Source organism: Teleopsis dalmanni, chromosome 2 (assembly GCF_002237135.1).
Source record: "Teleopsis dalmanni isolate 2A chromosome 2, ASM223713v2, whole genome shotgun sequence".
Taxonomy (NCBI): Eukaryota; Metazoa; Arthropoda; class Insecta; order Diptera; family Diopsidae; genus Teleopsis; species Teleopsis dalmanni.
In genome coordinates, this window is record NC_051847.1 from 118,043,560 (window position 1) to 118,060,751 (window position 17,192).

General features: G+C 29.5%; 3 protein-coding genes across 3 annotated transcripts; 1 reads left to right on the plus strand and 2 right to left on the minus strand.

Moving 5' to 3' along the window:
- Positions 1-6,745: 6,745 nt before the first annotated feature.
- On the minus strand, positions 6,746-12,781 carry LOC119677828 (kelch-like protein 18). The gene is made up of 7 exons (XM_038089362.1): positions 12,561-12,781; positions 11,612-12,312; positions 11,409-11,555; positions 11,204-11,347; positions 9,687-9,801; positions 7,084-7,438; positions 6,746-7,031 (listed from the first exon to the last, which is right to left on the minus strand). The coding sequence occupies exons 1-7, from the start codon at positions 12,690-12,692 to the stop codon at positions 6,889-6,891; spliced, it is 1,737 nt and encodes a 578-aa protein (XP_037945290.1). The 5' UTR covers positions 12,693-12,781; the 3' UTR covers positions 6,746-6,888.
- A 28-nt stretch (positions 12,782-12,809) lies between these two features.
- LOC119677830 (transcription initiation protein SPT3 homolog) lies at positions 12,810-14,052 on the plus strand. Its single transcript, XM_038089364.1, has one exon. The coding sequence runs from the start codon at positions 12,956-12,958 to the stop codon at positions 13,907-13,909; it is 954 nt and encodes a 317-aa protein (XP_037945292.1). The 5' UTR covers positions 12,810-12,955; the 3' UTR covers positions 13,910-14,052.
- Positions 14,021-15,654, minus strand: LOC119677829 (zinc finger protein 287). Its single transcript, XM_038089363.1, has 4 exons — positions 15,436-15,654; positions 14,615-15,384; positions 14,423-14,557; positions 14,021-14,344 (listed from the first exon to the last, which is right to left on the minus strand). The coding sequence occupies exons 1-4, from the start codon at positions 15,577-15,579 to the stop codon at positions 14,131-14,133; spliced, it is 1,263 nt and encodes a 420-aa protein (XP_037945291.1). The 5' UTR covers positions 15,580-15,654; the 3' UTR covers positions 14,021-14,130.
- Between the last annotated feature and the right edge of the window lie 1,538 nt (positions 15,655-17,192).

Consider the following 17,192-nt stretch of genomic DNA (forward strand, 5'->3'; position numbering starts at 1 on the left):
AAAAAAGAATATTTTAGTTTGCAAACTAATTTGCATTTATGATTACCTAATATATATATATATATATATATATTCTTCATCGATACAAAACCCTGTTTTGTTTGTCTACATTTGATATCAATTTTTTTCATTTCTATAAATTCGAATTAATAAATGAGCAGTAATAATTGTTTGAAATATTTATGGCATTACGATATTAATTTACTTAAATTATCTTTAATAAATGATTTCCTAATACAGTCCTACCACTCATATCGTGCAGGTTCAATTACGTCAATTTTAAGCAGGATTTCGAAAATCAAAAAATATCTAAGAAAGGTAAGGACATGCTTTTTGCTGAAGCTTCGAACTATATATTTTTTTACTCCATTCTAATAAAAAAATTATTATATATTGATTTGAATCAAGTTTTCGCATAAAAAAACACTTTTCTGGTTTTCGATTTAGTTTTGCGTATATATTTTTTTATGAATTTTGTATTATAAATAATTCTTTTAATCATAATTGAAATAATTGTGTCAATACGTGGTGAAAGCATATTTACTAAATTAATTCTTTACCAAAATAAACTAATTTATTTTTTTCGGTTTGGTTCCAGGTTCTCGTTCGTTCAAAATATCGGTTTTTTTCGATTTACGATTCGAAGTCCTACTTTTCACAATACTAGATATAAGCATTTTTTGTTCCTTTCAAATGGATTCCTTAACAACTAAACCGATATGCATGATAGTTAAACTCCAAAGTCTTTCTATAAAGGTGCCCATAACTCACTACATTTTAAAGTACGGACAATATTTAGGATCGGTTTCGTTTTTCGAAGTTAGTACATCGATTACACTTTAAAAGAAACATCAGCTGGAATATTTAAAAAAAAAATTATTATGACATATTTTCGAAAATCCAAAAATAAATTTGAATATATTTAATTTAAAGTCGTCCTTTATTTATGACGTAGCAACGCAAATACGTCAATCATACGTCAAAGTCCTTTTTTCGACCTTTCTTTGCTATGTTAAGTGCGGTAAATTAAATAAAGAATAATACTTTCCCTTGGGAGGCCGCCCTTTTCCTTAAGAGTATACTTAATTTGTTAAACTTATTAATTATTTAAATGTCATTGGAAGTCCTAATTGTCTGGGTTTAATTTTTCAATATGTATTAAAGCTTTATTAATGCTTTATATGGAGATGAATCACATCACAATTCTCAAACAATACTAATACGTCATGTGGTACGCACCAAGAGCGTGAACCACGCACTGCGCCCACTTGTGGAAATGATTTTATATATGTATGTTTATTTATTTTATTTAAATAAAATTCTTTATGAAGACTTTTTCATTTCTCTGCAAATTAAATAATATATTTTAAATTCCTTAAATTCTTACCGTTTGTGCTTGATCATTACGAGTTGGAATTGGTACTTTTAATTTGAAAGTCATAAAGCGAAAATTGCAACTGCCGTCATTAATTCGAAAAATCCTGGAAGTACATGTAGTTATTGCGAGAATTTCACCCTAGTTAACAAATGAAAAAGTATTGGTTATTATTAGTATATATGGTTACTAAATGCCTCAAGGCACAATTTTAAGTGTAGTTTATGCATATCTACTACTAGCGTCCATAAAATTACATTTTGGCAAGATGCATGCTGATGATGAGGGATGACGATGGTGAAGAAACCACATGTGCTAGAATAAATAAAAAACTATCTCACAATGCAATTGTAAAAGTCGACAGCGGCGAGTTGTAGAATTTTAATGTTAAATGTTTCATGTTTTGAGTGTTGTACCAAAGTTGGTGGATGAGTGCGTGTTTAAGTACTTGCATCTGTAGATATTTATAGTATTTGCATTTGTTTTTCAGTAGTCTATGCAGAAGAATACGTATATTAGTCGCTACTGACTGTTGCTTGGTTCCTTCATTTTGTAGCCAATAAAAATTATGGAAATTGTACAGAAAAAAATTTGCATTTAAATTGTTTGCTTGAACTTCACTTTTTTATGTGGCTTTTATAAATATAATTTTTTTTTTGTTATATTTTTATTGTCTTGCTACGTCATTAAAATATAAGCGACTACACTGCTCTATTCAGTTTTTTCGTTTAACTTTTGACCAATTTTAGCTTAAGGCGGTTTAGAAAACACTTACAACGTCTTCATTCGACTTATCTTGTCCATTATTAGGTATCTTCCAGCAGCAGATTTCATTTTGTAGGTAAATGGTATAAGCTCAGGTAAAAGTGGGAACTTTACAATTATTACTGTTAACTTTTTTGCTGTTGAAAAGACTTTAAATCCGGTATTATGCGCATAGATTTAAATTTATTTAATAAAAACAATAGGAAAAATTGTACTAGGAAACGAATTTAAAATGAAATATAAATAATGCATATTAAGATTTTTAAAACTTTTCTTACAGATTCCAATCAAGGTGAGCAGTTACTAGGAATATTATCTTTAGTTATTCTTTACAATACGAAAGGCACATAAAAGTCAATAAGTAGAGTTACAGTTAAAATAAAAAACAATAATTACTATGGTTTGCATAAATCCCCGTGTATAAAACATCTAACTATATTTAATTGAATCATTACTTGTAAATTATATTTCTCATATTTATTAGACATCACAATACATAATTAGCTATTTCGCATGCCAGTCCTATAGAATCAACAGAAGCATTAAGAAATGTACGATAACAACAGAAGAAGCTTATCATCCCATACTAGATTTACAAATATCTGATTCAAATATCTATTGATATTTTAAACATTTCCATAACTAATTGCTTTCCTTAATACTAATTAACATGGACGGTAAAATCAAACGAATTTTATTTTTATATTTTATTTTTTATTTTATTTTTAATTATATAGTTATTTTTATTTTTCATTTTCATGTTATTTTATTTTAATTATTATTAATAATAGTTTATTTTTTATTAATATTATTAATAAAGTTTATTTATATGTTCTATTTTATTTTTATTTTAATTATTTATTCATTTATTTATCTACAATTTGTAGATATACACTTATGATGAGTATTAAATTTGTTATTTATTTTTTAATTGCTTTTAATTATATTAATTATTTATAAAGAGGTTTTTCGAAAAGTAATAAACTACAACAACAAAAATTCTTTATATTATTTTAATTAATTGAATTTTTGGCTGACCATACAGCTGTAGAAATAATTTTTGTATTTAATTAATCGTAAATAATTTTTTGAGACTGTAAATACCAGAAATCGAACGCGTGTCCTGCCAAATGTGGAGTTAGCGCACCTTAACCCACTGACCTAAAGACTTTTGTAATAATTTTTAATCATTATTTTAAATTATTATTTTTCAATATGGGGTACGTATGCCATCATTTATTTATTTATAACATCACTGTTGTCCAGACATTGCCAAAGACGATGTACTGAAGGTATGGATTTATAACCACCAAGGTGGATGTGTGTTGATGAGAATGACGGCACTGCAATTGAAGGTATGGACGCCATACAAATAAAACAATGAATGTTAATCTCTGTATTAGAATTAAATTATAATTTAAATTAAATTAAATTATAATAGTGTTTCTTACCTTAAAATACCAGCTGCAATTAGGTTAATAGCTAAAGTATAAAGTATGATATAACAATATATATATAACAATTTTCTCATTATAAAATACATCGACTAAATTGAACTGGACTTATATGACTCATAATAGTGGAAAAAATATAACAGTATAAATCAGAAATATCAAAACGAGTTTAATAATAATCAAATGAGTTTTCAAATCGGCTTTACAATAGTGATAATAGATGGACAGAAATTAGTTAGATAATTATAATAATTATAAAATATAATATATAGAAATTGATAGAAACATCAGTTATTTACATGTACTTACCCACAGAAACTTCAGTTTCAATTCACACATTCCAAACACAACGAAATGACCCATAAAAGCTAATACGAGTTGTAAACAAAACGTAACAAGAACATTGATCATTTCTAAGATAGGATAGGTTGTGGCATTACAGTTGGGTTTCGTTTTGCCGTAAACTGTTAAATTAACAAATAAAAATTTACTACCATTCATCTCATGACTACAGCATTCATAATAGTCTCTTTATATGAGCCGTATGCAATTCCAATATTGTCAACAATCTCTCTAAATATCATTCTTCCATTAGCAAACACAATCTGTTTAATTTTTTCATACATTTTCATCACTAACAAATACATCAGGATAACCTATAGCATGCGTCATCTCTAACGTTGGAAAACCTCTCTCCATTCATAAAATTGTGGTTATAAATTAATATAATCGGCAAAAACCGTGTTTAATATTTAAAAATTCTGTTTTTTTACACAATATTTCACACAAACTCTCTGATCTGACATTTTACCTCGGAAAAAATTGCCAATCACGCTAATATACCGATTGCTCATGCGATCAATAAACAGATCAGTGGATCGAATACATACAAAATATTCGTTCAAAAATATTCAATTTTTAAACATTTTCATTATCTTTTCTTTATACCCTTTATAAAGCACATTACATTTGGATGCTCGTGATTTAAGGGATTTTGATTTAATAGCGTAGCTATCTCAATTAACTATACATCGATGTCAATTTTAATAGATGTTTTGGCAATACAGAGTAACATCGTTAAGATAGTGTTTGTGCAGTCGGTACTTATGGCAATTTAGCAATTTTATATAATGCAGCTAATATTGGAATTTTGTCTTATAAACTACTGGTATCAGCAAAGCAATTCCTTTTAATGAAAATGGGACAAAATCTTATAAAAAATCTGCCACAACGTAGCTGGAAGTTAAAAGTAATAAGTAAAAAACTATTAGCTCCATTTTCCTCACCTTAGACTGGTATTATGAAAAACCACAAACCACAAATTTGAAACAACTGATTGCATCCTTAAACTATGAAAAAAGCCAAGATAGCATTTTTCTTCGAAATTAGTCCTCTAGAATGATATTTAGACAAGTGTAATTTTCTGATTGTTGTGCTTCGGTTTGAAAACATAAACGCTAGCACAAACTGATACTAAGAAGATACTGAGATTCGAAAGAAAGATCTTACTTCAAATTTTTGGTCCAAAAGGATTTAAAAGAAGGGAATAGTATCGTACAAGGAAATAAAGAAATTGAGTAGCTAAGAGAGGATTAAAACGTTATTTGATTTGTTAGCTCCCATAGACTGAATTTGATTGGACAATGGAATTTGAATAAATTTTTCATGAGAGCAACCGAAAATTATGAACTGACATTCATAAATCTCAAGAAAAGATGGCCACCAAGATTAAGATGACTTGAAAGTATCGCGGCACATTTCGGAAAGAAAGAAACCATAATAAAACATAATTAAAGTGAAATATTTCTTTAACTGTATGTGCAGTATTTGCACATATAATAAAACACTATTTATTGATGGTTTCGTGAATTAGGGATTAGATTGTTTGCAAAGACACGTTAGTAGATTATATCGAGCTCAAATTTTAACAGATATATTTAACGAAGTACTATCACTAACTCACTTAATTGCTTAATCTTTGCGCGTTGAAATGTTGTATACAGAAAACCCCAAGTGATCAACAATGTCAAACGTTGTTAATAAACATATTGTTCCATTTGTTTTTTTGTTTGCACACTAATCTTTTGACATTTATTATACATTTCATGCTTATAGATCTAGTATCAACAACCGGCATAGTGACAAAAGCCTATCGCAGTTATAATTCGATTTTCAAGAACACATTTTTATTCATTAATTTACTATACGCACGTATCTAATTTAATTGTTTTTTAATTAGTCTAGTCTTTATCGAATACAATACGCTGTATTTGAACCTGTGAATCATGTACCATAGAAATCACAACCACGTTTGTTTATGTATATAATAACAACGAACTTCTCTTATCTCATATAACGTAGATACTCTAACGTTCGCCATATGGCAATCGATTCAGTACGTACATATTTAGCAACTATGTATGTTCATATCCTGCCAACAGTTTTATCAACAAAAGAAATCAAATTTAATATTAATTATATTACATGCGTATCGTTGCTTGACGCCCACTATTCAAACAGTTAAGCAGCTGCTTTGTTTACCAATTTAAGTAATTTGCATAACAATTTCAACGTTTATACCATTGATAATTAGTAAACAGTAATTCAATTAAAAACTGCAATTTAATGGCACCAAAATTATTTTGGACGGAAAGAAATACCATTAATGTGTACTGGTATACTCGTACTCGATATTCTTTGACTTTATATAAATAACACAAAAATAAAAGTGCTGTAGATTTATCCTGTTTTCATCACATAATTATTTGTATGCTAATATAATATTTTTTATTATTGAGCTTTAAACGAGATTAACTACAGACTAATTGAGTCCTTTTAAATTAAATAATATTCAATCAAAAAAAATATTATACTTATTAAACTTATTTTTTATTAACTTATAATTTATTTTTTATTAAGATATTATAAATTATTATACAAATATAGTACAACATAATAACAATTATAACTTATAAGAAAAATTTAACAAATTCTGATATACTATATTTATATTTTATACTATAATTTATATTATTTATTTTTTAGATCAGAAATTTTATAATTAAAATATAAACTTAAAACCTGCCATGCATATTTTAGGTATAACTTATTTTATTTTTATATTCTTAAAGTATGTATAATATTTCTAGAAGCGTTTAAAGAACTATTTAAATTTTTTTAATAATAGCTTTATATGAAAAAAGTAACATATTAACATAACATCGTTTGCACAAGTAAGATAAATTAATCATGATCCATAATTTAAATAATTTTAAAACAAGAAGATTTTATCATCTATTGGGCTCTCGAAGGTTGATTACGTATAACACCAGCACCCACACCTCCACTATGTGCACACATTGACGGTACAAAAGACCATTCATCAGCATCAGGATCATATACTTCAACAGTTGAAAGATTTGTTTCACCATCATAACCTATAAGAAATTCGATTAAAAAAGAAATTATCAAATTTTTTAAATAGCTTACCACCAATAGCCCATAGTTTGCCCATATTCGCAGCTAAAGCGACGCGGCTACGTTTACAATTCATTGGCGTTACTAAGTTCCATTTGTCAAATATAGGATCATATACTTCTACTGACCGCAGAAAAGAATTACCATCATAACCACCGCAAGCGTAAAGTTTACCATTGAGTGCCGCTACTCCTAAGCGACAACGTCTATTCAGCATCGATCTCATTTTAATCCAAACATCTTTAACAGGATCATAACGCTCAACTGAATCAAAGATTGACAAGCCATCGTGACCACCTAAAGCGTATACATAACCTCCTAATGCTGCTACCCCGCCTGCTGAGCGGTATTTCATCATGGGAGCAACCTTTTTTAATAGATTTAAAAATATCATCAAATTTTTATAATACTAAATACGGACTTTCCTATTATATATTAATAGTAATATATTGTTAGTAAGTGATTATGATGTAAAATAAATGATTGAGTTCAATCGCTAGGTAACGTTAGGTTGAAGTGGCAGTCTTGTATATTAATGCTTACTTAAATATTAGCTTGTTGTAGTATCACGGATAAAACACTGTTCGTAAGCTAGACTTAAAAAAATGCCTTAATCGCAGAAATCGCAAACATCTAACACACGTCCCTTACATTATGCGCGACCCCTTCTTCACATAGAAACGAAGCAAGCTGACAAACTTGTAAACTTAGCGATGTCCCTTATTTTAAAAAAGGGTAGCTCTATCAGGTTAGGTAAAAAAGGGTCAAGATTTTGAACCTGGACCTTTAGGACATGATTGGCACTTACAGCTGAAGTACAGTTTTACCCTTATCCATAAAAGTACAATCCCGACAAGAGTCGTTAAAGGGTAGACTAAATCTTATTGTCTTAAGTCTTAAGTTCAAGTCTTACGTGTTATTCAAATATGCAGTGACCTTTCAGTACCGCTTCCGTAGTACTAAATTGATTCCGCTTTAGTTGAAGCAGCTGATTAGTACAAATTCTATTTAATTTGGAAATTGTGAATGCATGGGAATGAAATTCCCATCTGTGCGGTCAGTAAGTATAACTTGGAAGAGATAAGTGACACGAATTTTTGCAAAATGCCAATAGCACTAACGACGCCAAATGGGAATTGTTGGTAATGCAATCCAAACTCAATGTTAATACCTGGATTGTCTGACAATGGAATTTACTGAAAAACTTTACTCAAATCTAACCTTAAAAAGAATTAACCTTTTATAAATATATAGAAAAATTACTCTACTTTGAGAAGCAGGTATCGATCAATTGCAGTTCGTTGGTTTATACCGACTTTGAAATCGGCGCATAACCGCAAGTGTTAGGTTAGCCTACATACTGTAACGAATAGGACTGCCCAATTGCTAAAATTTATAGGTTTTAATAGACATATCTTTCTAATCGACTTAGCGTGGCAATCACTGCCCCACTGACCAAGTTCATACTTGAAAATTGGCAAAATTTACAAAACAAAAAAAAGCGATTGAGTAGACACTACACCCTTAGACAAACGAAAATAGTTGTCAATAATTATGTCGTAAGGGATTGAAATTAGAAATTTTCAATTTATGGAACCAATTAAGACTAAATATTTTGTTATATTCACAATTAGCTAATAGCAATGTCAGTATCTCATTATCATCGCTGCAATTCATTTCGATGTACTACCTGTACTTTTGATTAATAGGTAAACAATACGGCTGAACAATAGCACACCTTTTCAATCCGATAACAGAGCAGGTTTCTCTGGATTATTATTGATATTTAACTCAATCATAATTTTATCTTCTGCTACGTAATATTCATAGAATTTATGATCTTAGAATGCTGATATCTTCAAAACTTTGATGAGAATTTAAAAAAATCACAATCTAGATTCCAAGATTAAGTGGAAAACAACCCAGCCAGAGCATCAAATCTGTGTTTACATTAAACTTGTACATGAATTTCCTTATCAGGACGACGAGAGAAGTACCTACTTCTTTTTCCATAGTACTAATCCTATTGTAACTTTATTTATCAAAATACCGGGATCAAAAGAATGCTCTGTTATTGAAAGAAGCCTTTTTATAAATTGCAAGGGTAGATGCCGATCGGCTTCGGCGTTTGCTTTTTTTACGTTGTCAAGTAATTATCTATATATTAGTTTTGTATTAAGTCATATCATAAGTACATCAGCACTGCGGGCTATCGGCCCAAAACTGTAGTTAATATCGTTTTGCTGACCTTCCAGTCGTGAATTGTCAAGTCGTTATGAATTTGGGTCAAAAATGTTGTAGAATTTCTTCCACAACCACAGTTTTAGTTGAGCGCCAATCCATTCTCTATCACTTGCCATCTTATAAAGAGCCGCAGACCGTTGATCTGAGCAGGCAGTTATTTTGACGTGGACTTAAACCATTTAATATAGCGACAGTTCAATGAAAGGCCAGGTTGTAGAGCCATAACCTGACCACCTTTTAGTTAGTTGAACAGATTATGTCATTACTGTTGCAGTCGGTCAGTGATAACGAACACAGATACTTAGTCAAAACAGTTATCATGTTATGTATTTTTATTACATATATATTTTTAATACAAAAAAAATACCTACCGTTTTCCAGGTTTCAGACTTTGGGCAATAACATTCTACTGTATTAAGAGATGTAATTCCATCGTAACCGCCGCAAACATATATATAATCATCTAAAGCAGCAACACCAACGGCACTACAAATCGCAGAGAAAAAATTTTAAAAAATATATATAAAATTTTCTCAACTTTTAATATTTAATTCGAAATAAATAAGCAGTACGCTCTTCATATAGTGTTTTTGAAAATTTCTTAAAAAATATTCTTCAGATTCTTCTATACATTTATATGTCAGCACTACTTAAATCTAAACCATTTATTAAAATTTTGATTTTATAATTCAGTATAAGTTTAATTGTACAATAACATAATTTTTGACAATTGTGCCTCCTAAACTTATATAAACTGTATCTTATCTATCATGTATCTATCATGTGTAGTAGTCATCAACTTTCTTTTACAAACCACATCAAGTTGGCTATTTCTGCTTATTTGATTCATTTCACTCCTTCAACACTCACTTTTAGCAACAAGCATTCACTCAATCAATATACTATTAGTTTACCTTGCTATTTACATTTCATTTATTACGTTTGTACGCATATCACAAGCTAATGCTTTATGTGAAATATAAATAGTTACAAGGAGACTTACAAGGAGGCATGAAATAAATAACTTCCAAGTGAATACACTGAATAAACTAATAATGTGTATAATTATAGAAACGTAGCATATTATTCTTACAAATTAAAGAAGTGGGGTATTGCTGTTCGTATATTTTATCATAACAAAAAGAATAAATGTTTAATTAAAGAAAAAAAGTTTATATACAAATATATATATAAAAGTTTATATATAGTACTTCAAAGAAAAAATTGTTCTTATATCATCAATTTGTTTAACAGTTATATTCAAATCTGAATCAAATTAAATGTAATATGACGAACGCAGTAAGTAGTATATGCACACATTTTATAATTTGATAATATAGCATCTATAGACTTGACATAAAAATTTGTGTATTGCAATATATTGTATAAACTCTACTGTACTGAACGACTATACAATTATTAACAGGTAATTAGCCGTCAATAATTAGCCATTTAGACTTGTATTTAGAGTTAGATCACGTTGGAACGGCGACCTTGCACACCAAAACACACTTGAGCTCAAGTAACAGCCTGTTGTGATACCATAGATTACAATTGTTCATTTGCAAGACGAAAGGACCGCAATGGTTAGCGTACTGACATTTTTAAGTGAAAGTAAATCAACCTGACAAGATCCTTGGCCAAGATCTTAATTTTGCAAGATGTTTTTTCTTACACTCTTGGTCAAAAATAAACAATAACAAAAAAAGTGTATTTTTTGTAGAAGCCAATACAGTAATTCAGATTGATGGTAACAAATTGGCTGGATTAGTAAACTATTCACACTTTAAAGTTTTTTTGATGATGTATATTTTTAAAAAATATAAAATTAGTAATACTTTTTAACGTAAAAAAAAAAAAATTTAACAATAAAAACCAAACATTTTACCTTCTTTTGCATAACATGGCACGTCCTTCTGCCCATTTATTTTTTACTGGATCGTATACTTCAACAGTTGATAAACGTTCGGTGCCATTAAAACCACCAAAAGCATAAAGCTTTCTATTCATAACAGCTACACCAACTCGAGATCTATATAAATATATATACCCAAATTACTTAGGCAAAGTATAAATGAATTCTACAATTATACCTCATCATTGACATTTCCTTTCCAACTTGCCATTTTTTTGAAACCGGATCATATATTTCAACAGTACTTACTGAGTCTCCATTACAAGCCAACCCACCAACGGCATAAATTTGCCCAATTGCAAATTCACTACTTCGTTGTCGTGTCCTAAAAATCCAACTTTTTCTTATAAACAACATCAATTATTATAAATAAATATATACCTAAAACTTTGCAGTAATCCACGTCTTTCTGGCATCAAATGAAAATCTTTAGCTTCATCTAATAAATCTCGGCATTGATGTGAAGTTCGTATCAGATCTTCTCGCGCTACTCGATCTGCTAAAAATTGTGGTGATAAAAGAGGTAAACGTACCTTAGCTAAGACTTGTGGAAAAACTTCAGCACGTTTTTCTTCACTATATTTTACCCAACGCATACAGGCTTCAAAAACAACTTCTTCTGTGTTTACTATAAGTTCGTCACGTCTTACAATATCTACTAACTCATCAAATTGTAATGATAAAAACTCTTCGGATTGTGATACTAAAGCAAATCTTTGCTCTATGTAATGATCAGCTGCTTCCATTAAATATGTACAGCCCAAAGAATCAGCAAATTGTCTGATACCAATTACATTTTGCGGATGGAAACTTGATATTAAAAAATCCGCACAAGCATTGCGTACCTTGGTCAGTTGCAAGAATGATGCTCCGACCATTAAGCTTTGTACATTTTGTATATCGATACGTACTTGACCACTATAAGCGTAATTAATTAGATTCTCCAGTGCACTCGATTCAATATCTTTCATCGTTATTTCTTTAATTCGACTTTCAGTCATATTCGTAGTGAACATCGCATAAAAATAAGGTATAGTGCCTGCTAAAACAATACGATGAGCTGAGAAAGATTGGTCATCCACCTAATAATAAATATTAAAGTATTATAAATAACTATTAAACCTTGATATTGATTTGAAAATAAAAAATTATGGTTTGGTAATTCTAAACACACACACAAGGCATATCTTGCCCAAAGTAATATTGTAGAAGTGTTATTAAAGTTTCACATTTTATTATTTCTCGTAAACAATTATACGTATATATAAATATTACAAGTTAACAAAGCAATGCAATTATTAGAAATGTTTGATTATTAAAGCTAATATACCTTTAAAGTGACATCACAAAGTTTTCCCATTCTCCTAATCTCCTTCATACAGGGAAAACTTTCGCTAAACATTTCTTCATGTTTATAAATAACAAACTTTTGATCATCATCACTCTCACTTATAAGTTCCATTTTATTATTTAAATTTATTAATATTAATTTATCTATTGTAATTTTGTAAATAAAAAATTATCATCCTATTGGCACAGTTTGTTTTTATTTTTGTGTAGTACTTTCCAGTGTTGTAAGTCTGATCTGCGAACAGCTGTCAAATAAAAGACAATAACAACTGACGTCTTGGATGGCCTGTAATCATAACTAAATTAAACCTTCCAAGTGATTTCATATTATTGTATTAAATTCGGTATATTAATCGTAAAGTTAATTATAATAAAATGCAACAGCAACAGCAAATCCCACAACAGTATGTTCAACCACAGCTATCGGCAAGCACAGGATCTGCTCTACCACTTGCATACAAAGTGGCTGTAGAAGATCCTGTTTCGATTATCCCGGAAGTTTCTGATATAATGCGTAGCAATGGTGATTGTGCGCAACCACGTTTGGATAGCGTCAAGTTAATTGAACAAATTGTATATCAACAACTACGTGGCTTATTTTTTGCTGCCTCTGAAGCAGCTATGCTACGTAAAATGAACCCGTCTCCTACGCAGGCTGATTTTGAATTTCTTATGAGGAACAATGCAGTCAAAATAGCACGTATGCGTAAACATATCAAAGATATGCGTATATTAAAGAAAGTTTTAAGTATCCGGCATGGTTTGAAGGATGAAAAAATTGAAAATGCTGACTCTGATGAAGAGCTACCAGTTGAAATGATGGAACTTTACGATGAAGAACGTACTAGACGTCTATTTCGTGCTGATCGCATCTCGCAAATTTTAATAGGCCAGGAGTATTTAGATTTTTCTGAAGCTCGCAAAACATCATTTTATTGTAGGAATGGTGAATCGATAAAAAATAAATTAGGACGATTCTTGGATTTGCCTACAGATGTAAACATACCTGTTGCGACAATGAATATATTGGCTTATTTAGCACATGAAACCATTGCTGTAATTGTCGATTATGCTTTCTTAACGCGTCTCAACTCAGACAATCGCGTTGTGGAGCCGTATAGTCGTGTAACATCTACGGGAGCTTCACCAGCTATGTTGCATGTATGCCCTGAAGTTACACAAGGCCGCGCTAAAGAATCAGCTGTACCAATAACTCCTAAAGAAATACATGAAGCTTTACGCCGATTTTATCAAATGTCAAATAAAAAAATTGGGTACTATCGCAGTCCTTATACACCAGACAATCAGCGAAAATTTCTTGCAATTTAAATATAGGCATAATTAATATATAATACCAATTTATCTAAAAAATTTTACATATTTAATTAAGTATTAAACTCAAATAATGTTACTTAATATTTATATTTATTTTTCGACTTAAATTAAAATGCAAAATTGAATTAATATATATTATAAAACTAAATTATCTTTGTTATTTTTATACAGCGTACCGATACTTTTCTTTACATATGATCTAATCAGACATAAAATTATAAAGTTTTTGCATGTAGTACCGCATTCTGGTGCATTTTTGTTTCCTCGTGTTGTTTCAAATGATGTTGCAGCCTGAAATCTTTATCGCAGTAATCGCAACGATATAATTTAATTTCGGCATGTATAAGTTCATGTTTCTTCAATGTATGCGCATAAGCGAATGCTTTATTACACGAGGAACATACGTATGGTTTGTGACCTCTATGTACGCTGCAATTAAATTTAATATTATCAAATTAAACGTTGATATATTAAAGAAATCTAAGAACTCAATTGAAATTTACTTACTCTTCATGCGATTTCTTAACACTTTCATAGAAAAACGTACGACTGCAAAATGAACATTTATAGGGTTTGCCACCTTTGTGTGAGTACATATGCTTACGAAGCATTTCTCTTTGATAAAATCCCAATGAACACAATCTAAAAATCAAATAATATTTATTTTTTACCAATAAACAAAACTTACAGTAAACTTACTCGCAGAAGTATTTTAGTTCTTTGTTGTGTAATTTTCGATGTTCCATTAAACGACCACGTTTGGAGTAAGTGTTACCACATATGTCACATATATGGGATACGTTCATTTTTTGTTGCTTTGCATTGGAATATTTTTTTTTACTTTCCAATGTTTCACCATGATCTACTTCATCATCTATATCTATTGTTAATTTACTTACAGCTACTTCATTGTCTTGTTTCTGATCTCTCAGTTTTTTAGTTTTTGGTATTTCCTTCGAAGATAATTTTGTATACTTTGGTATATTTTTGTTTTCCAGATATCTTTCATTATTTTGCTTGTCCGTATCGATATCTATAGGTTCATTAACTGACATATACGTTGACTCATCATCGGAAACTATTTGTATGTCTTCCTCGTATAGTTCGATTTCCTCTAGTTTTAATTCACTTTCATCATAAAACTCCTCAGGTACAATTTCATATTCAATAACTTCAGTCGATGGTGACATACGCGAATGATCGTTTTCCCTCTTTTTTACATCACTTGTGCTTACTTCCGCATCTTGTGAACTAATATCTAAATATATATGAGTAACCGCTTCTAATTCTTGTTTGACTTCTGTATTTTTATGGCTATAGTCTAGTCTATGTTCTTTTTGTTTATAATTGCAGTGTTCTGCAATTAATTTTTGTGCCCTTAATGCCTTTAAACGGAATTGAAAAGCCAAGTTCAATCCAAGTTCACAGCTTTTACATATATATTTCGGAACATTCTCATCATAATCAGACTATTAAAAAATGATTTATTACTATATATTATATTTATATGGTTGATTTACCTCATCAAAGTCAATGCCTGTAATCTGTTGAAGCATCTCGCTAGGACTTTCATCTCCTTCTTCGATGGGTATATGTACAGAGCGTTGTTTGTTATTTACTTCTAAACAAACGCGGCAACAGGACGATTCAATATCATATTTCATATTTATTTCCGGAATTTTTTAACACTGCGCTTCAATTTTAAATATTTTACTTTAAAACACTACAACTTTGTTTTTTATATTTTCATTGGATGCGTACCAATTGGGGTTGCAGTGTAAAAAAAGTACAAATGCAAAACAGTATTTTTTTAATACATTTTCTTTCGTTATATTACTAAAGGCAACTTAATATATTCTTCGTTCTACATAAAACAAATTTTGTATATAAATCTGTAAACAAACTAATTGGTGTATAAATTAATTTTATATAAGGTCTGTTCCACGAGCTAATCGTAGTAAAACTCTATTAAACCACAAGTAAAGTACAAACTGGTAACAACAGCTGTTTATTAAAGAAACAAAATAGTAAAAATAGAATTAATTTATTTAAAATTAATTTTATTTTACTAAAGTGAGTTAGAGTGCTGTTGATAATTAAATTTAATATAAGTACTTTATTTTATGTTATTATTATTATTATCAAAATTCAGGATTATGGAGCGGCAGTACAAAAATCGTATGATTTGTACTAACCAAAGGTAAAAGCACACTATTGAAACTGCCTCTGGTTATTAATTACGAAATAAAAAATTTATTTCATATGGTATAAAAGAAAATGTATCGATTATTATTTTTTTCACATTAAACTTATTAAATATACTATTATTAAGATAAATTAAATTAAAACATACTTAGTTTGAAGTTTTATAACTTCAAACTATTATAGTTTGTTAAGATAAGATATATTAAGTTAGAATTAAATATTTATTTAAGGCTACTTTAAGTTAGAATTAAGTTTCATTTTTTAATGAAATAAATTAATAAAAAAATAAACAATATACATATAAACACTTCAATGCAAGTTATTTTATGTTTGTAATTCATTACAAATCTAATCTCTTACAATGCCACGCAAATAAACAATTCGAAAATTTGAATTCAAACCAAAACAGCTGATTAACACTTTAACACAAATTTTACTTAAAAGAAAATATTTGAGTAAAGTCTGTAGCATTTTAAAATTTAGACATGTTACGTTTTCTCAAATTTTGTTAGGGATGTTATGCTTTCTCAGATGCTCGAAAATTTGGTAGTGGAACGCTCTTGTGTATGCACAGTGTTACTCAAAGTTACTATGAGTAGCTCATGGAACAGACCTATTAACAGTTGGACACAGTGTTGCCACTTCTGATGTTTCTATGTAGTCCTCTCATTGAAGTCAGTCAAAAGATATTTCGCGAATATTTTTTTATAGGAAGTAGACTAATTGAAATAGTGTGAACGTAGCGTAAGTATTTATTTAATATATAAATTGAGAATAGTCACGAAAACTCTGAAGGGCTTATTTAAGCAGTGTATAGTAAGTAGCTAACCATGAACTTGATATAAGCTAAGTATAACAAGTTATTTGGATTTAATTTTTAATTAGTGATTAAATTAAAATATTAATTATTGTATTACTGATCTATATATGATAAATTGATTTCCGCTAATAAAGTCAAATACTGTAAAATTTTAACATATTACAATAGAAATAAATAATTAATACATCAAAGTGTCTCATTCTACAAGGACATTATACATACCTGTGTTTATGTTCTTCGGTTTGTGTTCCG

Bases quoted from the DNA above. Each gene is read 5' to 3' on its own strand.
- LOC119677829 (XM_038089363.1), bottom strand. From the start codon at position 15,579: ATGAAATATGATATTGAATCGTCCTGTTGCCGCGTTTGTTTAGAAGTA. The intron at 15,385-15,435 runs GTAAATCAACCA...ATTTTTTAATAG, and splicing joins CAGGCATTGACTTTGATGAG to TCTGATTATGATGAGAATGT. The intron at 14,558-14,614 runs GTAAGTTTACTG...TTTGATTTTTAG, and splicing joins GAACTAAAATACTTCTGCGA to ATTGTGTTCATTGGGATTTT.
- LOC119677830 (XM_038089364.1), top strand. From the start codon at position 12,956: ATGCAACAGCAACAGCAAATCCCACAACAGTATGTTCAACCACAGCTA.
- LOC119677828 (XM_038089362.1), bottom strand. From the start codon at position 12,692: ATGGAACTTATAAGTGAGAGTGATGATGATCAAAAGTTTGTTATTTAT. The intron at 12,313-12,560 runs GTATATTAGCTT...ATTTATTATTAG, and splicing joins TTTGTGATGTCACTTTAAAG to GTGGATGACCAATCTTTCTC. The intron at 11,556-11,611 runs GTATATATTTAT...TTGGATTTTTAG, and splicing joins GGATTACTGCAAAGTTTTAG to GACACGACAACGAAGTAGTG.